This window comes from Dermacentor andersoni, chromosome 8 (genome assembly GCF_023375885.2).
Source record: "Dermacentor andersoni chromosome 8, qqDerAnde1_hic_scaffold, whole genome shotgun sequence".
Lineage (NCBI taxonomy): Eukaryota > Metazoa > Arthropoda > Arachnida > Ixodida > Ixodidae > Dermacentor > Dermacentor andersoni.
This window is the reverse complement of record NC_092821.1, coordinates 131,789,211-131,811,903: the sequence shown is the minus strand read 5'-3', so window position 1 is coordinate 131,811,903 and position 22,693 is coordinate 131,789,211. Positions and strand designations below refer to the sequence as shown.

The 22,693-nt window shown below is 43.7% G+C and overlaps 4 protein-coding genes and 1 pseudogene across 7 annotated transcripts in view; 2 read left to right on the top strand and 3 right to left on the bottom strand.

Annotated features, from left to right (window-relative positions):
- The window catches only part of Tif-IA (RNA polymerase I-specific transcription initiation factor RRN3 homolog Tif-IA), a 31,657-nt gene extending 23,996 nt beyond the window's left edge, over positions 1 to 7,661 (top strand). For 2 of the 3 annotated variants that reach the window (XM_072289918.1, XM_050173586.3), the window contains exons 11-13: positions 1,356 to 1,605; positions 3,423 to 3,507; positions 6,829 to 7,661. In XM_072289918.1, the coding sequence (XP_072146019.1) occupies positions 1,356 to 1,605; positions 3,423 to 3,507; positions 6,829 to 6,948 (455 nt within the window). In that variant the 3' untranslated portion in view covers positions 6,949 to 7,661. Of the gene's footprint in view, positions 1 to 1,355; positions 1,606 to 3,422; positions 3,508 to 4,495; positions 4,645 to 6,828 lie in introns of those variants that run through there. The other variant, XM_072289917.1, reaches the window with a different exon arrangement.
- A 2,681-nt stretch (positions 7,662 to 10,342) lies between these two features.
- On the bottom strand, positions 10,343 to 11,362 carry LOC126525687 (uncharacterized). Its single transcript, XM_050173600.3, has one exon. The coding sequence runs from the start codon at positions 11,053 to 11,055 to the stop codon at positions 10,654 to 10,656; it is 402 nt and encodes a 133-aa protein (XP_050029557.1). The 5' UTR covers positions 11,056 to 11,362; the 3' UTR covers positions 10,343 to 10,653.
- Positions 11,363 to 12,208: 846 nt separating this feature from the next.
- mRpL12 (mitochondrial ribosomal protein L12) lies at positions 12,209 to 16,491 on the bottom strand. Its single transcript, XM_050173598.3, has 5 exons — positions 16,318 to 16,491; positions 16,004 to 16,169; positions 15,654 to 15,728; positions 13,225 to 13,356; positions 12,209 to 12,531 (listed from the first exon to the last, which is right to left on the bottom strand). The coding sequence occupies exons 1-5, from the start codon at positions 16,398 to 16,400 to the stop codon at positions 12,415 to 12,417; spliced, it is 573 nt and encodes a 190-aa protein (XP_050029555.1). The 5' UTR covers positions 16,401 to 16,491; the 3' UTR covers positions 12,209 to 12,414.
- On the bottom strand, positions 14,354 to 14,528 carry LOC126526082 (U2 spliceosomal RNA; annotated as a pseudogene).
- Positions 16,492 to 16,608: 117 nt separating the features above from the next.
- Positions 16,609 to 22,693, top strand: part of TBC1D16 (TBC1 domain family member 16) — a 30,835-nt gene continuing 24,750 nt past the window's right edge. The window contains exons 1-3 of one of the 2 annotated variants that reach the window (XM_055067791.2): positions 16,609 to 16,939; positions 19,582 to 19,727; positions 21,769 to 21,989. In XM_055067791.2, coding sequence (XP_054923766.1) covers positions 16,849 to 16,939; positions 19,582 to 19,727; positions 21,769 to 21,989 — 458 coding nt within the window. In that variant the 5' untranslated portion in view covers positions 16,609 to 16,848. Of the gene's footprint in view, positions 16,940 to 19,494; positions 19,728 to 21,768; positions 21,990 to 22,693 lie in introns of both variants that reach the window. The other variant, XM_050174026.3, reaches the window with a different exon arrangement.

Sequence of the window (22,693 nt, the reverse complement as noted above, 5' to 3'; positions counted from 1 at the left end):
AGTGGGCGACCATGCTGCCGAGCTCAGACCAGCGAAGCTAGGTCTGGGCCGTCCAGCTAGCCGAGGCAGCCGCTGAGACCTAGGGGATCTCGGCTGCCTTCTGGGTGAAGGGAGGCTGCGTCTGTCCCCGTGATTGCTGCATCAATAAAAGTTGACTCTCTCTCTCCATCACCAGCCTTATATTGCTGGTTTCTTTGCAAAAGTCATTGTTAAACTGTTCTTTCACTTAAAAACTGCTACCGTCTTCGTCGGAGACAGCGAGTGTGGAGTATGCACTGTTTGAAGCTGCTTGTTGATTGCAACAAACAAAAAATTTGTTGTGGCAGTCAAAGAAGTTGCTGTGTTGCAATTTAACAAGTAAAGCAACAAGCCTGCATGCGCAGAACTCGCGCAGTTCAGACCTCCACCACTTGGTGGCTTGGATTGGCTTGTACTGTGATTTGGGTGGAATCGGTCGCGACTGTATCGACTAGGCATACCGTAATGTTCTATTTCAAGGAGGAGTGAGCAATGCATTGAAATATAGCTTATCTGCTCAAATCGGGTTACTTAGTCGCCAAATTGGCACGTGGTCGTACAGGTGGAGTGGGACCGAGTCCAAATGATCGGTCAGTGACTGTACCATATCAACGAGACCTAGTGGCTTACCGTACTTTTTTGGAATTTGGTCTCCAAAATTGCAGATAACTGAGCCAGTGTAGCTTATTTGATCTTGGAATGCAAAAGAAGGGTAATCGCATGAGTGTGCCCTGTGAACTATGTGCCAATCGGATAATGCCAGACCATTTAGCACTGGTCAGCTGTTGGCGGTGTGAAACACCTTAAAAAGCCTAATTCCTTACTGCATCATTAATTTGCTTATCTGCTGAAATTCGGCATGCGATGGCGGTAAAATGGTGTTTGTGTGGCACATTACCCCGGTTCTGTGGCAATGCGTGCAGTGTGGGGTAACGTATCACACAAAGCTGCAAGGCTGAATATCCCCGGTACACAATTTTATGGTGACCAGCAATGCATCGAACTTTGGCCTTCGGTTCAGTTTTACTGAAAGAGCGAAATTTTATATAACTGCTGCGTGTTTGTAGAAGTTCGAAATTGTGGAAGTTTTTCCTTATTTGAATACATGTGACTCTGCTGGGATTAACTGATCAGTTCAAATTAAAAGATTCTGAATTAATACTGGGGTTTCACTGTAAGATGAAATGGTCTGGTAATCTGCACACTTTCAGGACTGTTCGTTGACTTTTTACTTGTTTCACTCTGCTTCTGGTTGCTTAACTGGAACCGTCGATACCACTACAGACTTTTGAAATCCCTTTTGGGTTCATCATGCAAGTTCACTGTACTATGTGCAGGCCTGCAGTACCTGCGCGACCTGAACCTGGAGGCCCTCGTGATGTGCCCGCTGAACCCTCTGAAGGCCTGCCTGCCCGCCGTGGTCAAGCAGTTTGCCTCGATAGCACGCCACTACCAGCTTGTCTACTGCTACAGTGTCATCGAGCGCAACCAGCGGCTCGCCCTGCCCACGGCCGGCGGGGACAACACACCGTACGGAGACACAGTCCTCGACGCGTTCTTCCCGTTCGACCCCTATGTGCTGAAGCGGTGAGTGCGGAGACTTTCTGCTGCCGTGCGTCAATGACGCTCTGGACCTTGTTGATTCGCCGTTCGTGAAACTACAAAACGTTAAACAAAAAAGAGAGAGAGAGTCACATTGTACGAGATTGACTTTGCAGAAGCAACGAAGGCACCATGGAGAACTGTCAAAGTGCAACGTAGCAGCCAAGGCAACAGCTAAGAACATATTAACTAGGTTCTGCTGTCATCAGAAGTAGTGCACGAATATTGTCTTTCGGGGGAATGAAGCAGCTCGTTAAAGGGCAACTCCGGCGTTTACTTAACGATACTAGGATATTGTCATTTTCAAATGGCATTGACAGTCTTGTCGCCGGCAGGGTGGTTCAGTTTGCTTAGAAATTCATCAATAATTTTAAATAACCAATAAACGAGATGCAAAAACTGAAATGGGTAGCTGCTTCGGTGTGACGTCACGATGAGTCGGTGACGTCAGATCCTGCACTACCATTATGTAAACACGTGGAACCCGTGCTAAAGACGCAGTACACATGGCGCTAACGCCAAGGAAGCGAAGCTGATGATGTCTCCTAACGGCATAGGGAGCTTTTACAAAGTTTCCGAACTAGACAGTGGCGATTTAAGTGGCAATTTCAACGACACTGACGGTGTAGTCTCTGACGTCACTAACACAGAGTGGCCAGTAGAAAGTCGTGAGTGGGGAATGCAACCAATCTTTAGAATTCATATTCAGGAAAACTAAACGACTTACAGCCATATAGTGTGGCACAGTTAATCAGAGTGCAAAGGAGAATATATATTCAGAATTCTATTAAGATCAGTGGACATCGAAAAATCGCCAGAGTTGCCTTTTAAGCTGCTTTCAACATTCTGCATATGCTCTTGTGTTACTCATTTCTTATTTTTTTTTTCAGATTATCACTGTTATGAACTTGTCGGTTTGCAAAAGATGTGTTTAATAGTATCTGAAATGTATCGTGTTGTTCTTCTATAGCGAACTAGGCATGTTTTATGAGATTGAGTGGTGCATAGCAAATAGTCTTGCATATCCTCGAATATAAGCAAACACCAGCGATTAATCTGGAAGGTGCAAAGGTGAAACATTGCAGTAAATAGGAAGCAGACTCGACCCACGAGTCTAGATTTTGGCAACCGATGATGGCACTCGCCACTGTCATTGCGACTTGATTGTCGCTTGTCGTTCTGGCCACAAGTTTGCCCACACTTTCAGCAGTGTTTTGCACTAAGGCTGATACTTCAATGGTTGACCTGGCAGTGTAAGCAAAACAAAAACAGAAGCAAGGGGACGATTGGGCAAGCGCTTGGCTGGTCACGCTCTTGTCTCCATTTTCGTCTTACTTGCACCATTAGACCAACTGTGCATTCATACAAATTCGCCCAGTTTTCTGTTCTTTGTTGGCTAAAGGGCAACCTCCACGGAGCGAGCTTTTGCTACGAATATTGCGCAGCGAAAAAATTTAGTGCAGAGCGCTGCTGCATGTTCGTCACTCCACAATTCATGCAAGCAAGAGCTGGTGAATGCCGCCGACCGCTTCCAGTGGCGGCGTTCGCTGGGCGGCGACTGTGTATCTGGAGAGAGTAGATCAGCAGCGAACAGCTAGTTTTTAGACGTCAAGTGGCAGAAGCTGAAAGTTCATTGCTTTTTCGCTCCATGTAGATTAGCCTTAAGGATTTCTTTTAAGAGCAGCTGAACATATTTCTGTTTGCTAGATGATGAACTGTGACATTTGCCTTGCTCCCTTTACGTTGTCTTCTGATCAGCTGCCTCCTCTTATTTTTCTGCCCCCTTTTCTTCCGTGCTACAGCACCAGCAAATGGATTGATTCCCTCTACAGGAAGTTCGAGAAGTCTGACGACGATGCCGACGCAGACTTGGACGACGAACCTGAGGTTTGCATTCTGTCAACCTTTCAGATAGTCTCGGTACTAAAATTGCGGGCTGCTCTTTTGTGCTTAGGCTCACACAGTGAACAATGACACGCAAAATTATAGCTGTCGGATTAGTCTCTTCCAGCCTGTTGTTGCGACTTCGTGGCACACCGAATCTGTGCTCATAGATCCAAGCGGGACAAAGTAATTCCAAATTTTGACATCATGTGCAAGAACATGTCACTATGTTACCATCTCCGATTCTGAAAACAACGTTTTGCATGGTGTTTCCAGCGAGGGTGAACACTCCAAAAAACTTCTTGCGGCTTCATCCATTCAGGTGCATAAATTGAAGGCACTGTCTTTGCTGCACCATCTGTTCTACAGGATGTCTTGAAAGGGGTCAATTTAACGGTAGTCAACTGTATTATTTTGCTGCTTGTAGCAGAAGGCCCACAATCTTGCGTCAAAAATAGCCCACTTTCTCATTCGGCTTTCAAGGCCACCTCTGTTATACCCCACCTGTGGTCTCATGTGGTGTCACAGACCCGCATGATGGCTCACAGATGCTAACATTGGACTATTGTTTCTGATCATCAATTACTCTCAAGCGGAAGCTCCCACACGTACGCCCCTCGAATCTCCTAGCAAAGAGGAATTTGAGCAGCTAAAGGCGGACGAAGTCGGCGTGGCCTAGGCCAATTGCGCTCGGTACAACTGAATGCGCGCTCCCAGCAACAATCCCCGATCACTCCCTTGGTTCATTGATTGATTTCCAGAAGTATTTGATGTGTTTTTTAAGTGATTGTATATATTGAATTCTGTCTATATCGAGCTATTTCACGATCACCATGCTGTTCGATATATCGAGGTTCGCCTGTACCGCAGAAGTAAGCATAGCAGGTGTTATATTGAATCATGCGAACAATAAGATGCGATCTTTCTGCAAAATTTCAGTAAGAACAGGGCAGAGGTAAGCGCAAATTATTTTTTTTCTGCGCTTTTTAAGTGAAAAATGCACGAGCATGACACGGACAGCGTTCTGCGACGAGTGACTGCTGAGGGAGACCGGCAACGCAGACTCCATAGCGGCACAGCACCGTAGTGCCGGTCCCAGGAGGAGCAAAAGTGCAAGCAGCACTATCTGCTCGGTGCATGGTAGGCAGAATTGCAACAAGAACTCATGACTTAATGTCGTTATTGTTGTTTCGGCCTCAAATGTTTACCACACACCCCGCGTTGACGTCCACACATATGTACATTGAAATTGTTTTTAAGTACGTTTCCAGCTAGACTCGCTGTTGATATTTTGTAGATGTTGTGCATGTGTTTACAGAAATTGACCTCACAAGTTATATCATCTTCGAAATTTTGTGTCTGTGCTCCTTCAAGGGGAAGCTTTCGTTCTGGGCCTCCAATCTAAATACGTATACAGTAGACGTGACGATGAGGCATTTAAAATTACTTTTTATTTTGTTAACCAATTTGAATGAAATTTGCGCATTTAATGCATTTTTACCTGATGATTTCAGATGTGCAATTATATTTTTTTTTCCTGTGACAAATATTTTTTGTGATATCCAAAATGAGATGTTCTCTGTTTAGGGCCTAATTAGCTAATTATCAGCAACTCGCATGGTAAAGTACAGCACACGGAATTGATTCTGAACGCTGATAGTATGTTGTAAGCTATAAATTGTTGTTTTAGGCCATCTCGAAGTGAGATTATAGGTTGTCAAACTTAGTCACAAAGATTGCCCACCTTGATATCATAAAATGCTTTTATCACAGGCAAAAAATAATTGCATTCTTGAAATCAGTAGGTAAAAATACATTGTAACTGCACATTTCTTTCAAATTGTCTAAAAAGTAAAGCATTCTGCAAAACAAAAATCCCTAGGCCTTAAATTAAAATTCCGCTTTCTTAAGTCACTCGAGCTTAACTCTCTCTCTCTCTCATGTGCAACAAATTTCGTTCAAGTCAGTCTAGTTCTGCAGTTGTCTCTTGAAAACATTTCTGCATTTTACGTGTATTTGAACAGGAAAATCGGGGTTTTCCCCAAAGCTAAAGCTTCCTCAACGCATCTGACCTGCCCTCTCGCTGCTCCTTTGTGAATTTTCGGCAGCTTGGTCAGATGGCAGCCTAGAAGGGTCAGCGTAACTGCACCGCGGAAAGAAGAAACAGTAAGAAAGGATCAGTTGGACAGGGTGTTGCTATCGGTGTCCACCCCAGCTAACAAAATATGCTGTGCTGAGAGGAGCAATGGGGATGGCACACATCGCACTCTATGCATCTCTGTTATTCCTTGCTCCTTTTTCAAATCTGTTCTGCAATAACATATTCATTGAAGGGCATCTGACTCGTTCGAGCGCATTCTCAGTTTTGACAAAAGATGTTGCAGGGCGGCAATATGTATGCGCTCCCTGTGGTGTTGTGCTGATTTCGCCGTTGTGCTGTTAAGCCCGATGGCGCGCGATGAAATCTTGATTGTGGCGGCCATTTCAATGGGGTCAAAATGTAAAAATGCCAGTGTACCGTGCACTTTAAACAATCCCAGCTGGTCAAAATTAATCTGGAATGCCCCACTATGGCATGCGTCATAATCACATTGCAACATTGTCACACACAAAAGAACCCAAAATTAATATCCTTTAATATGTTGCATGTTTATCAGATAATTAAATAGTTGCACCTCGGTATAACAAAGTCACATCAGAGATGATAATACCTTCGTTATATCCAATATTCATTGTTAGCATCTATCCATTACACACTGAGATTGACAAGAAACAGGTTTACTTTGTTGTATCCCATAATTCATTACCCGCTGTGGTTGCTTAGTGGCTATGGTTGCTAAGCATGAGGTCACTGGATCACATGTCATGGCGGCTGCATTTCGATGGGGGCGAAGTGCGAAAACACCGGTGTACTTAGATTTAGGTGCACGTTAAAGAACCCCAGGTGATGGAAATTATTCTGGAGTCTCTCACTACGGTGTGCCTCATAATCAGATCGCGGTTTTGGTGCGGAAAACCCCATAATGATCACTTTTTATTCTCCAAGCTTTATAGCAGAGGTGGGTACCACATTGCACTATATGATATTACTCAATACAATTAGTGAAACCTTGGTAATGAATTTTTAATGAATGAGTTTTAATGAATGAGGGGCATGTTGCAATTGCAGAAGTCAAGCAAGCCAGTACTCAAAGCATAGCCTTTTGCTAGGAAGCTTCAGTTTTGAGAAATAAGTACTCAAAGCCTGCAGTTAAATCAGCAACAATTCCACCCTGCCTTCGTTTTTAATGCTAAGGGTCATTTTGGTTTTTCTCTCTTTTCCAGGACGACGATGATGAGCTGATGTGCAAGTCGCCCAAATCGCCGAGCTGCGTCGCTGAAATGTTCAGTTACGGCACGTCGCCTGGCTTCAAGCGCAGTCTATCTTTTGGTCACCACCGATAGTTCAGAAGCTAGTTGTAGTATAATTAAAAAATTGGGGATTTAATGTTAAACGCTACCAGTGCAATGAAGACGGGTAGCATTTAACTTTCTTTTGCTGCTTTTCATGCCACCACAACGATACTGCCACTCGCGGACAAAAGGTCTGAGGACGTGGTTGACTTCTAATGCAGCGGTTTCACGCGAAGACGACGTCATTCGTCTAGGTTCTTCTATAATGGAAACCATCTCACGGCAGTCTCCTCTGCTACTCTGAAGGGCTATAACTTTAAGTCTTCGGATATTTCTAGGAAGTAAAATGTAAATATGAAACAAGTAATTGTTGAGCTGTCAATAAAGGTACATTAAGGGTCAAAAGTTTACGGGATGCGCGATCTGAGAAAAAGAGTATTTTCTGTGCTTCAGAATGCAGCCTGGATTTCAAATGCGTACATGTGCTAGTGTGTGTGACGGACATGGTGCAGTACTGTCATAACGGCTGCAAGCTGGGAAGCTAGGCTGACATTATACTTTTTCGCAGAACCCACATCCCATAAAATTCCCACCCTGCCTTGTACACCTCCACTATTTAAAAGCTAAACCTGCACATTCTATGAACTAAGGAATTTTGTACAGTGAATATGGACACGATGTCACTTGGCGATTTGTGTATTACCTGCTGGCCAAGCTCTTGTAAATTTAAACTTATTTTGAATAAAGAAGGCTCGACAAGTGGATCCGATTGTGTTGTCTTTTGAAAGTGAGCATGCTAGTTGCAAGAGCTTTAGCTGCTCTTTCAGCCATTGATTCTACAAACCTGCAGTTACTGCCCTCTTGCATCATGTGATGGTGGTTACTTGAAATCGGCAAGTTGAGCTGTTTTGTTTCGTTGGAAGCCAGGTGTCAGCTCAACCCACCTTACGGGGGCAAGTTCATGTGGTTAGCATATTTGCTACAGTGTTCAAAATGTGCATTTGGGTAATGTGTTCTTGTTGAAAATATTTCATAATCGAAAATGGAGTCTTGTGTTAATGTGTGAGGCTTTGGAGGGTAGTGCAGATTGTGGGAACGTTAAATATGGGATGTGAGAATAGCTCAACCTGCTTTGGCTGCTAGTTTGTTATGCTATGTTATCTCTTTTCCTTTTTAGTGTAATTTTTAAAAATTGCCTGTGAAATATAGCATAAATCTACACATTGTGCTGTATTATTGAAGATGCGGGCATTATTTACACTGGAAATCAAAATGCATAATTGGCTAATTAGCAAACTTTCACTTTCACTAATTGCTTTAGTGCACATACCATGTATACTCAATTAATGGATGCACTCATGTAACATGAGCCACACCCCCAACTTGGCAGCCCAAATTTGAAGAAACGATGAAATAAAGAATTCGAGAACAGCGTCGCAGCTTCTGTGCATGGTCTTGGATCCGAGTGCACGGTCTTCAGATATCATTGCAAAAAGTTTTTACATAACAGTCATATTTAACTCCATGAAGGGCACTGAGGATGACCTGTATATGAATATGCTATTGAACCCAACTTGGGCTGCTATGATAACAATAGTGAAGTCTAAAGACGGGCACCAGCTACGTGGCATGCTTGCATGAACAAATATATGCGTTGTGAAAACACCATTCATTCTTGCACGAAGAAATCAAGGGACAGAAAAATTATACCGCAATGGCCCACCTCCGTGTATGAACCGCGCCTCGTTAAGATTGCAGAAAAAAAAATGCGGTCCTTACACTAGTATATACGATATCTTAATATACGAATTGAAGCCACGATATCCACCAGCCATATCCACTTGGTACTAATCTTTAAACTAGCACCAGTTTTGACATAAGCGGTGTCAAACGTGCAGTAAAAATGTACTGTTGTTCCACTCACCTTTTAAACGTAATGCTTTTCTATGCATTGAAGCTGAAAAATTACTGAAACACCGGTGCATTTCATCACAAATTTGGGAACACTTATCTCAAAACTGGTGTCATTCTGAGATTTCATTCCAAGTGGATATGACTGTAATTCAACTAGTAAATTCCAATGTCTTCCATAAGGGAATTAGTTTAAAAGTTAATTAGCAAAAAATTACTAATTCAAAGATTCACTTGATTTTATTTGCTTCGAATATTGCCAACTCAAGTATGGATTGCGGTAGAGCACTACAATTGATAAAAGTACACAAGACAGGTAATTCAAACCTGTCAGGAAAAAAAAATTATATGAAGATATCCATGGCACAAAAAAAAATGTAAGAGAAATAACAAGGGGAAAAAGAAAGCACACACACATCAAAAATGCTTCACAGTTCCAATAGATCCTGAAATTTCTCTAATTTATTTTGTTTGACTATACGAGTGTTAAAACCATTCTACTCAATTACTATTAGAGGAAAGAAGGTGTACCTAAAAGAATTATTTGATATTTAAAGGGAGCTAAAGTAAATTGATGGCATTGAGTAGCATGTACAGAAGAAAATTTAACAGTTCATTGTCTGGCTGTTGAGCACATGCTTGACTACCTTAAACATGAAAGTCAAGCTGCCCTTTCGATTTCTCTGTTAGTCGCCTCAGATTAGCTTTTGCCAGTAGTTTGTCCATAGCTATTAAAAATAAACCGTACTGGATCAATTTGTACTCTAATTTGTTTAAATAATGTCATCTCTGAGAGTAGTCTAGCTCAAGAAGTTGAACTGTGCTATGGCATGAATAATTTTTAGTCTGTTGGCTCTTTCTTTTTTAAAGAAAAAATAATGTGTACCATAAATTTGAGATTGTGGCAGCACATGATGTGCTGTTAACTCTCTTATTTCTCTGTGTTGTATGTCCCGTCCTAACTTTTTTAAAATGTTAATTTGCCCTTCGGCATCAAGAATGTTATTGCATGTAATTGTGAGGCCCTGTCTACCCCATAAAGTTAAAGAATGTAATGTAGTCCATGATGTAGATGGACGGCTTACAACCCTAAGCATGTCCACAGAAGATGGTGCAAGTCTGTCTCCTTTACTGGCACAGGAGATGTATGCTGTCCATATTTCAATGCCGTAGTGCTCAAACAACATGAGGTGTTAAGCACTTATTGTCGTTTAAGTGCTTAGTCGGATGCATACGTCTTGCAAAGCCTGCTGAAAGTATGCTGAAAAATATGGCTAGCCTTGAAGGATTAACAGAGAAAGGCCATGTGTGTACACCCGCTAACCGTGTGGTGAACACTGAGCTGATGAGCAACATAATTTGTAGTGCCAAGTTGTGCAATCAGGCTGCAGTTTGGGTACTTCGGTTTGGGTGTCATACATGCAGTGTGCGGAATATCGACACAAAAATGTCAGTGGAGAAGAGCGGTATTACAGACGATGAGCAGTTGCAAAAACGCACACAACCCGGTAACACTGCAGAAATGTGCACCTACGCGATTTGCAAGGTATACTTTATTGCCGCCATTTTAATGCATCAAACACGGCAACAAACTCGCGGTCGGAATGAAACGGACTTTGCAGTAACCACATCGAATGTCACGCGTGTATGATGCGCTTGCGCGCACAACAGTGGTTAATGACGTCGAACCGTCACAACCGAACAAATGTCAACATCGCCGCCTCAAGTAGACACGGGTCGGCGGAATTTAACGGAACAAATCTTCGAACGAGAAACAATTTCCTACAATCGCGCAGCGATATTCACGCGCAGCACATTCACCCGGCGCTCGTTTGGCGCCTCCTTTCACTCGTCGTCGCACTGTCCGTGCAGCGCCTGGTTCACGACGATCCAGTCGTTGATCTGCCGGCACCTGTCCTCGTAGAGCGGGATGCTCCAGTTCCAGGCGGTTATCTTGTCGAATCTGCCGCTCACGTAAAGTTGCTTCGTGCTGCTTTCGCCGGAGTCCGTGGCCGCACTCCGCGCGACGATGCCGCTGTAACCCTCCGGAAGGGTCAGGTGACGGCCCTTGAGCGGTCGACCGCGCAGGTGCGACTTGAAGATGCCCGGCTGTCCGTCGACGGGTTCGACGTGGGGCAGAAAGTAGGTGGACGCCTTGGCCTTGCCGCGGTGCTTGATGTCGCAGGAGAACAGGTGGACGTCCACGGTTTTGGCGCTCTCCATTTTGAGGTCGGCGGCGGCGGCCATTTTTTGCTTACGCCGGTTTCCACCGTGTGGATTAATGAAGCGAGGCAAGCGCTGCGCAAAGCATGAAGCCAGTCCCACACAATACACGGGGATGAAAGTTTTAATGTACGATGTACTCCTTTTTTTAAATAAAGGAATGTGCAGGTTGTAGTTCTGCTTGGGATGAAATCAATCTAAAAATATATTCCTGTCTTAAACAGAAAGCAAACAAGAACACGTATACAAAGAATTAGTGAAGGATAGTGGTAACAGGCGCCCTCTATAAACGATTGCTAAAACCATTGAAACATGAAGCACAAAAAAAAAAAAAAAAGATCACCGATGATTACGATACTTCCTAATGGGAAATTTGAGCGCAGCTGTTTAAGTGTTTTCATTTTGCAATATATTGGTTGGCGCGGACAATCCGTCTCGTGCGGCACGTTACAAACGGAGCGATGTGTGGCGCGACTGCCTCGCGAATCATAAGCTAATCGGGAGAATCGCGACGCGATTCACAGCCATAGAGTTTTATGTTCACAGCAGCCGCCGCAGACAGACCTCCGTTTATGCAGTGCTTTGTTTCTATACAGACGACGCGCGCTACATCTCGTAGCTATCGTCGCCGCAAAGTCTGTCTTGCGCGGCACTAGTTTTCTTGTCACGCTCTCTTCGCTATCAGTCTTTCATCTGACGCTGCGCTCCGGATTGGCTTTTACCCTTTGCTGTTAGCTCGCTCGGTTAGAAGGGACAACGCCGATGCTTTGCAAAAGAACAGGCGCCCAAAAGCTGCGCTCTAAAGATTGTATGCGTGGTTGAAAAGAATTGCTTTATTGGCTATGCCCTTACACAGAAGAGTTGTCAGGAGTAGTTATAGCAATGAATAATATGCATGTCAGTGATCGTTAAAAAAGAGGCCGTGAAGAACAGGGTCACAAGTTTGAAACCTACCAGTCACACCTGTGAGCAGTTAGATTGTGAAGGGTATAACCAGTTTGCCTTATCAGGTGTCACGGTGAAAAGTCAAAATATCATTTACTCGCCAAATGAATGAAGGAGAGAGATGGGTAAAGTAGTCACGGATGAACATTTTGAGCTACTTACAGGTTCTTTGTGAAGGACATGTCAGTCATTTTGTTTATCCCAGCTCAGGGTCATAACAAGGCAAAACAAGAAACATATGAATTATTTTATTTCTATGCTATACAGGCACCTTAGATGGGGGCACAAAACAAATGTATGTGAAGAAAAAAAGAAATGCCCAGTTTCAGTGATAGCACTTATGTCTCTGGACAATGTTTAAGGTTGCGACACGTCTCCCTTCAAAAAACTGTACAGTTCCTACACAGCGTCATGTGAACCACTGGTCACGTGATCTCCTCAGATGATCTCGCACGTTCCACCAGCCATCTCAATACTTGCTTTTAGCTTCTCGGCCTCGTCTTTTGCCAAGTCTGCTTTCACGACTTGGGGCACACTCTCCACAAACTTCTTGGCCTGGAAACACAATGCTCTATGTTAAGCAAAAGATACATAGAAAAACCTGGGCACAGGCAATCCAGTAAGCAATTTATAAAAAACCTTAGAGATGGATGCACCCCTTTTCATCTAGCAGCAGTGTATGACATCTACTAGCATTAGCCAGTTCATCAAGATCCCTTTGGCAGCATGTCTACGTAACAAAAACATCACTGTCTCTAGTATCCACCCATTATATTGCCTTTGCTGAAGTAATACATTGAGGTATGCTATGAATTGTTGAATAAGCACACCAAATGGCAACACATTTCTGCAAAGTATTTCTGCAAAGAACTACGCTATCAAAAAAGTTTATGCCCTTTGAGGCATCTCTTGTCCTAAAACAATAATAGTCTTATCTTGCGTGCTTTTCATATATTTAATCCTACGTGCTCGGCGCTTCCAGGTCACGAATGGCATGCACGTTATCAATGCGACACAGCATTTTAAACAGGAAAGTAGCGAGCGCAGAGTTTTCAGTAAAGGAAGCACAAGCAAGACAGACGATTATTGTTAGGGGATGAGATATGCTCAAAATGGCATAAACTTTTTTTAGAATGTATGAACCAACAAAATCTGCTTGACTTATCAGGAGTCTGTCTTAACAGAAGTAATCCACAGAAAAGAATCTGCAATGTTCAAGGCAATTCTAACACTAAATGGTAGAGTTACCTGCACAAGGTTGATGCCCTCCATGAGGTTCTTCATCTCCTTGATGAGCTGGATCTTCTTTGCATCGTCGAACTTGACCAACTTCACTGTGAATGACGTCTGCACTTTCGCTATTTTGTCACCTTCGTCCTCCTGCATGTCATAGGAAAATGTTGAAACCGAGATATAAAAGAACACAACAGTAACAACGCATGGATGTTCAAGAACAAAAGATGAAACAAGTAAGAGAACTAGTGAGTGCTACATAGGAGGGGATTCAAGTTTGACTTGATGAAACACAAGAGATGAAAAAGTACAAGAATTCTATACTAAGCAGATTGGAAGTCCAACCAGAAAGAATGCAGCTACCTGGCAACATTTGGGAACAATAAATTTAACATCCGAGCTGTAAAAAAAAATACTATGACAGGCCTCACGTGGTGGGTTTTTCTGGTATGAAGGTCTAAAGCTCCCCAAATGTTTCAACAACAGTTTTATGGATGTACATTCACGGTGGCTCTGTCTAAGTCACTGGCAACTGATACTGCAAACTGCCAACTCAAAATAGTGTTTCAGTGTGCAAAAATCCAGCTCGCAGGCCATTTCTAAAAGGAAAAAAAAAATAAGCAAGACAAGTTTGCTCTCAGTGGAAAAAAACATTTGAATTAACTTAAACGGAGAGTTACTGCGGACCTGTCCGTCAGAAAACCTTCTGGTAGACAGTAGCTCTCTACAACAGCGGGTAATACAGTACAACTAAAAGAAAGAGAGAAAAAAAAAAGGAAAAGCAGACTGTTTGTCGCTTAAAACTGCCACTGGACTGACTTATGAAGCAAGCTCAAGTATGCCTTGGCCAAATGATGCCACTAACGTGCACATTATTGCTTATCAATCATCACGTTAAATGCGTGTTGATAAACTTGTACTAACAAGGCACACAAGCTGAAGCACCTTGGCCAAGCCTTGTGTTTGTTGCGACACATATCGTAGCTTAATCAAACATGCACTCAGCGGACATCTGCTGCCTCAGAGATTTAGGTGCACACCGTTATGCCTCTTTCTTTTGCTTTTACAGCAAAGCTGTATATGGCTAGATTCCGGAAAAAAATGGTGTGCGTCTATCGAGCCGTGCAGATTGAGAATTTCTCCCCATACGTGGGCCAATCCCAAAGACAGTGCAATACCAGACCGACCCACGGCGGAAGTGAAGCAGGCTTTAAGCACTCCGCCAAATTGCAAAAATAAGTTTATCTTAGGTCCAAATACAACCAGTCAAATATTAAGCTGATACGAAGAGATACTACACTTTGACCCGTGTCAGCCACGTTTACGTTTGCATCGCCTTCTCTTTGTCGGCGTTCGAAGCGCTTGCGTATCTCCTACCCTTCCGCTCTGCCTTGGTGATGATCCCGTAAGTGTGCTGCCTGCCAGCACCGCAAGGCGGAGAGAAATGCGAACGGTCCATGTGGCCCCGATCCCGCCAACTTGGAACGTTTCACTGCAGCAACGGCCAGGTTTCAGAGGGAGTTTGTGGGGAACCAATTTTGTGTCCCCTATGTTGTGTGTGACCGCTTGTGGTTTTCAAGCGCCCTCACAACCATTACTGCAGTGTGGGATGTCGACCAATGCACAATCGCCATGGCTACGGTGAAGCAATGTGCACCCTCGCAGTGCAGTGAGGTGCGTGTCTGTTCTATGTACCGGGATTCGTTGGTGAAAAATGTTGTGCCACATTTTACAGCAATAAACGTGTATGTATACCCTTTGGTGCCAAATCATCTTCCGAGGCTCAACATCGTGGAGCAGCGACTAGTCGTGCCTCACCTTCCATTTATGTGGATATGGCGTTTTATGTATTACGCCATTAAGAGGCCCACATACACAGCTTCGCTGGTCATCCACCTTCACAGAGTGGAATGGCAGTGAATTTCTTTGCGATTAGACTCATGACAAACAAGTGACTTCAGACACGCATCCATATGAGTGCAAAAGCATAACTTGTAATTGCAAATAAAATTTTGGGTGACTACACATCTCAGAGGCACATGTGACGCACAACAGGCCTCAAACAGGAAGCTTCACAAAGGAGTGTAAATGGTAACTTGCTAATATAGAAGTAAAAACAGGAATATAGTATGAATGGCTTCAGTGACAACCAAGCAGGCTAACAACGCTTCAAGGCGTACACCAAGTGCTGTTCAACAAGTTCGCATCTTTGCAATCATAATAGCCACATCTGCAAGGTCAGATTACGAAAGTGAGTGACAAGCAACATCGCAATCGTCAGGATGCGAAAGCATATGCTATATGACCTGTCATAATACTTCTGCAGGTTTCAAGAAGTTCCAGCTTGATTCAATGCGTTCACGTTAATAAGTTGATAACATGCGACACATCGTTATATACGCATTCACTGAAAAGCGCCACTGTGTTCCTATGACCGTAGTTACCTCCTGTGGTGCAGCAGCCGCTGGTGCTGCCCAAGCTCCAGCCATCATAGGTGTTTCTTGAATGTTAAGAGTTTTCTGTAAGGATCAAACAAAAAAATACATCAATGTTAACACTGTACCCGTACGCAACTACGCTACGTTTGCAAAAGCGCGTTTGTAAAAGCCCTTTTCTTGTTCCACAGTGCATTCCTGGCTCTAGCCGTACCGCAACACAAGTCATACACTGAAATGCCGTGCAGGGACGCAAGCTATCACCTTTCAGGGGAAAAAAAATCGAATAGCTTCACGCAAGTGATCGCTTCGTCGTGAGCGGCACGGAATGCGCGGACAGAGCCGCCGGAACCTCGTACCTTGAGAAGTTCGTTCAAGTCGGCGACTTCCATGAGCGTCAGCTTGGCGATGTCGTCCACTATCCGAGTGATTTTCTCGGGATAATGCCTTTCCTCTGTGCTCGGAGCAGGCTGTGCTAGCGCCTCCGTGCTGTACTTTACGGTGGATACGGCAGGCGTCGTGCATCTGAAATCGAAAGGCGACACGAAACTCATGAATTATCCACATCTCCGCGAAAGAAAATGCGGATGCGTAGAATGCGTGCTTCATCGTCGGCGCAAGAAAACCATGTGCGCTAGGGCGATTGAGTGATTGCTAGCGACGAGACGCATACCTTTTGTGAATCGCTCGGACGCAATGTCTTCCCGTCGATAGGACCGTCCTACACCTATGTGCGAGGGCAAGTGAAAGAGACATATTTGCTGGTCGTAAGCAAAACAAATTTTACTCGTCGAAACCGATTCTAACCCTCAGGCCGCAAAACACATGCTCCGCTAGCTTACAGAGCAACTCCGCAGCTATAAAAACTGCTCAAGCTAAAACACAACTTTGTCGCAAAATTTAATGCACAAATACTTTTAGAACATTAATTATTTTAGGGTAAATTATTGCGTAAAATGATGATATTTAGAGTAAAAACTCTCATTAACAATAATAAATGCGGTCCTGCTATGCGTCTGCTTGTCTGCTACTGCAGTTGTTCGCAGCCATATCTGTTGACGACCGATCGAGATAGGTTGAAGGAAGAAAAGAAAGTAAGCTAGTGCCGCGCTCAAAGCACGGGAGAAACGTCTGCGTAGCTCCTCGCATTTGTGTGGCATCAGATCGAAAGAGACGAGCTGCGAGCTTCGTTCGCCAAGTCGCGATGACGGGCAACGGATTTGTCAACAGCACGGAGTTAAACGTCGCCGACCCAATTGGAGGAGGTCCCCATGTTCGCCGTCTCACTAGCAGATGTGAGTGTGTTTCTGGCATCGTATGAAGTCCTTTCGACGTCCTTTCATTTTCTGTCGTCTCTCTATGGTGCACCAATCGCGCGAAAGGCGTCCAGACCAGGTGTTGTAGTTCCGGCGACCAACTGTTGCAGCCGATGTATCCGCAGTTGGGCGATACGCTCGTCTAGAATGCACACAGCTGGCGTTCGCCGATGGTGCAAGGTTACTTGTCACAAATATCCCGACATTTTGCTTTCTTATGTTCCAGATGCGCGCCGGGATTGCCGATATGAAGTGCATGCAGTTAGCGACAGAACGCCGTTTTCTTACGCTGCGCGGTTTTCAAACGCGACCTTTCCGACGCCACTTTCGGTCTGGACATCAGCGCCGTATTTGATAGCACATCGCCTCGTTCTAAGAACACCGCGTCTTGAGGTGGAAATATACGTGGGCGAGATACTAACTTCAGCATCGAGAACATCTATAAACATCAATATTGTCCTGTCAGACGCACTGCATATGTTCCGTGCTTCGATCGCGTGGCGAAGCTGTTATTTGCGTATCTTGCCCCCTTGTCGACATTGGCAGAAGCAAGCCTGGTCTCAGCAGTTCCTCGGTGAAATCTCGTCGGACATATGGCTTAATAGTATCGAATAACTTAAGTCGTGTACTCGCCAGATCGAAAATAATAGTGCAGAAAACAGAAGAGTGTAGCCGTTCGTGTGGCAAACATGAACGTCCAAAGTAAAAACGCTTCAAAGCAAAAACGATTCATTACCACCAGCTGTTGAGTTGTTATCCCTCTCCTATCATGTGGCCACCATACATCATTGCCGCCTCACCCTGGAAACAGTCGAAGCATAGGCAAACTGAACTTATCTTTTGTTAGTGGCCTCTAGTGATTGTAGGCAAGAGACTTGATGTTCTTTACAATTTACCATCACAATATGTTATGGTTATAATAGTACTTGCAGACATGTGTTTGCTGTCTTCACCGTGGCTACAGGAGTAATTATTCTCAACAAATCTCATCTCATCTGTCTCTGTAATGCCTTAAATTTTATTGTAGGTGCCATGTCACACAATGTAGTCATGTAGGCAAAGCCATATCGTGGCATTTGCATGTACTGCATCAGTGCGAGGACATGTTTGACGCACGCTTTTGTACACTGATCAGCTGCCACATATTTTGATTCACTATGGGCTTTGTCCTTGGCACATTCCGTTTAGTAGTCTGCAGTGGCTGTTCCACACCTGCGACTCCTTGGTCGCTCGGTTAAAAAACGGGTCAGGCCATTGAAATGCTTTCTCACTCCTTTTGTTTCTGATCACATTGCACCTCCTATATTCTTTATTTAGTCTCAATCTAACTTTCCGACATTAGACTGTAAAGCTGCACAGCAAACAGTTGTAGTTGCAAAAAGACATAATTGGCTTATCACTATTGGCTCCTGGTTATACAGCACACAGAAAGAAAAAAAAGAAAGCAGGAAAGGGCCTTATTACATAGTGATTCTTTTTATTTTCCATTCCTTTTGCCCTTTGCCACAACTGTTGCCAAGCCTTTGCTATGACCAGTGTTGGCCAATTGTTGCAAAAAGTGATAAAAAATGAATAGAATGGAAGAAAACGTCTCCTTGCATGATGGCCAAAAGTTTATGTTGATCCTTTGTTCATTGTTGAAAAACAATGCGTGTACTTCTGCTTGCAAGCCTTCGGCTTGCTTTATGGAGTGAATTCAAAATTATTGCTTTGTGTCTTGCTTTGAATAAGGATAGCCTGCTGTTCATTCGCTATAGTTTTTTTTTCAGTCATTGAAATTTTAGAGAATCAAATACAACACTTTGCATTGTCATGTTAGAGTACATTAGCAAGTCTGGTATTTCATACTGAATTCAGTGCAGCAAAACACGCACAACAGGAAGTACTCATGTGCTTCCTGTGCATGGAAGCCTACAGGCCAACCTGTGTGGTTCACTGCAATGCATCCATCACTATAAACATCAGCCAACTTGCCCAATTAGCAGCTTTGCCCAGGGCCAGTATACACTTTAAAAAAAGTTTGCACATTTTGGGGCTTGTCTAGCCCACAAAAATAATCGTCGCCTGTCTTGCGTGGCTTTCCTTTCTCTAACGCTGCGTGCTTGACACTTCCAGGCCACCAACGGCATTCAAATCATCAATGTGGCATGTTATTCTTGGCAGGAAAGTAGTGAGCGCACAGTTTTCAAGAAAGGAAACACAAGCAAGGCACATGACGATTATTGTTGCGGAACAAGATAAGCCCCAAAGGGTGCAAATGTGTTTTATGAGTGTAATTTATCAATTCCTTTTGTTCAATTCTATGCCTTTCTCGTCATCCAAGGTTTGCGGCTAGCTGATCCCATTCATAACATAAGCTGAGCGCTTCTCTGACCCATGACGAAGTGTGAAAAAAATATATATATATAATTGAAAAAAGGATCATTACATTATTTCAGCCCTGTTTTCACTATGTGAATCCTCAATGTTCATCCTCGTTTCTGCCCTCAAACAATGTTTATATTTGCAATAAGAAGTCGTTTTTTGCAATTCAGGCACTGCAGTAAGTGCCAAATGAACAACCATGGCTGCGTTGCACACTCTGTTTCGCCGTGCGTCCGACCTCTTTCGGGCGAGCTCAGGCATGCCTCAGCAGCTGAAGCCGCCCGCAGCAGATGGGGAGGTGGTCTTCTGCAAGAACAATGTGTGTGTTCATCCCCCGGTGTCATCGAAGAATGGGGTCACCCATCACCCGGGCTACCTCACCATCAAGGTGCACCACGATGAGGTGGGTAGACGATTATGGCACTGTGGGATAAGCTAGAAGTTGAGATTTTGCATTCCGCAGGGCGTCTTCTAGTGAGGATGCCATGTAAAAAAACATTTGCGTAATCTGGTGGTGGTGGTTTCCTTTCACAGTGACGTACGGCAGGAGAGTGTTTTTTTTTTTTAATTTAAATATGGCACCTGAAAGTGTTAAAGAACACATTTGGGTCTTGTGGTAGCTAGATGCTGCATTACTTTTTGAACACAGTAACAAAACATCCCCAATGTGAAAAACAACACTGCTGTGAAAATGCGGGCTGAATATTACTTCACTGCAGGTAGCAGTGAGCCTGGAAACTCTCATAACAGATTGCTTGCACTCTCCTGCATTCTTCTAAACCCTTGCTCTTTTTACCACCTTCAGCAACATTAGCAATGACATTACAGCAGATGCAGTGTCAGCCATGCAATGATCGTTTATGACCATGAAATGCTCACGCGCCAAAGTTGTTGCATGCATGCACAAACTTCCAGATCTCCTAGGAAACAGGGAAGCTGTTGCTAAACTGTCCCACCGGCCCTATGACTGCTTCTACTTCATTCTTAGGCATGTTTGTCAGGCGAAATTTGTTTGTCAGGCTTGCAATTGGTGCGCTGCAGAAAGTAGAAAAAGACAATAGTGACAAGCGGGAAGTTGAACATTACATCAGTATACCTTCATTCATATAGGCTTCATTTCAACAGTTAACTTGGGAATAAATTTCTTCAAAATGAATTGCAGTCATTCCAACATGTTGCTGTGGTTTCAAAAGAAGTGTCGGGGTCCCTTTAACGTTTGCGTACATTCAGTTGTGTGCACGTTTTTCAAAAAAATTATGCTTTGCTGGGTTGAAATTTTGGCACTTGTGTTTCCTCCTCAGGCCTAACTGAGTGCATTTGGCAAACTCTTTTTTCTTTCTCTTTAAATGAAAACTTGTTTTGAGAGGTGCAAGTTTACTCCAGTTATATGTGCTCAAGTAAACTCCAATACTGGAGTTTGCTGGAGTAAGCATTACCCTACTAATGGAGTAATTTCTAGGAGTAAAAATTACTCCAGCTTGTCAGTATGTTCTCTTTTAGTAAATGCAGTAATGTATAGGGGTAATCGTGACTCCAGCAATGGAAGCATAAGCTACACTCTAAGAAAAGTTTGCACCCTTTGTAGCTTATCTTGTCCCACAACAATAATGCGCGCCTTTCATTTATTTAATGTTGCGAGCCCGATACTTCCAGGTCACGAGTGGCGTACATATTATCAACATGAAATTGCATTCTTGAAAGGAAAGTAGCTGGCGCAGAGCTTTCAAGAAAGGAAATTCAAGCAAGGCAGATGATGATTATTCTTGTGGGACAAGATAAGCCCCAAAGGGTGCAAACATTTATAAGGGTTTGGAGTGAACATTTATTAATGGAGTAATATCCATAACTTAACTGCATTGAATGTTACTTTGCTAATGTAATAATGTCCTGGAGTGAACATTTCTTGGGTTTGTCGGTAGTAACATGCTCACTAGTAAGTGGAGTAATGCTCAAGAGTAAACTAGAGTAAGCATTACTTTGTCACTAGAATAATATCTCAGAGTAAGCTCGAGTGAACATTACTCTAATATAAGTTAATTTGTGAGAGTAAGCTGAAGAAAACATTGCTCGAGCACTCCAATATGGTGTGCAGGAATTGAATTTTGGGGTGTTACGTGCCAGAAACACGATTTGATTATGAGGCTCGCCGTAAAAAGAGACTCCGATTAATTTTGACCACCAGGGGATCAGAAGTTGGGAGAGGCCTTTGCCCTGCAGTGGGCGTAACCAGGCTGATGATGATGATGATGATGATGATGATGATGATGATGACCAGGGGATCTTTAACGTGCCCCCAATGCACAGGACATGGTGGAGTTTTTGCATTCGTGTCCAGGAGTAAACCGGTGTAAACATTATACACCAGTAGTAATGTCCAGTGGTAAACTGGAGTTAGCATTACCTCAGCTTATTGTGGTCGTTATGTCAAACCATTGTTCACGCAGGTTCTCGGCCTAAGCCTGCGTCTCAGTTGGATCCCTAATGCATCACTCAAGAAGAATCCTCGCAGCCTCGAGAATCGTACACCATGCAGCTCGCCGTGTCGAAGCCCCAGTGTGTGCACCAGCGTGTGCCCGAGCCCCACCGTACACCACCGGCAATTTCGACGCGGCTCCACCAGTTCTGGGAACCAGCCGGCACCGGATGAAGGCTCCACATGCCATCTGTGAGTGCTCGTAAATAGTGAAAGCTTAGCTCATTGGTAAGGGATTTGATAATTGCTGTAAAAGTGGGTTTTGAAATTGATGGTGTTCTAAAAGAAAAACAGCAATTTGGGTCAGTTGTGGTGAAAAACTGTGTAATCACAAAAGACTATAAGAAAAAACCTTATGCCTTGTAGGAATTGGTTTAACGTAAAGCATCCTGTTTTGCTATAGACTCACTGTATGCATTAATAAACTACGCTTTATTCGTCCTTCTTTTTTTGCTATTCCCCTGCACAGTTTGCCGACGTTTGAGTGTAACACCAAAGGTGTTGCAACAACTTGTGTATTATACCTCTGTTATGGAACCATTGAATATCATGCACTCTTATATAGCAGGTCTGTGTATCTTAAAAATACTTATGAGGCGACATTATATGTATGGGCTTTGTCATAGTTTATTGCTTTATTACAAGGAAGTTCTCATGGATCCTAACTTGGGGATCAAGATCCTGTACTACATAGGCCGGTTTCGAGTCGCAAAACTACCGAACCAATCAGTGGCAAGAGCAAGACAGTGGAATTTGCTGAAGGTTATTTTGCATGGGGACAACGGTGCTAGTTGACGTAAATGACGGCGCCCATTGCGAGACACTTCGGCATGCTGACGAGCAGCTCGCACTTGCTGGTGTGAACATCTGCCGGTGTGAGTTGCTTGTTGGTTGCC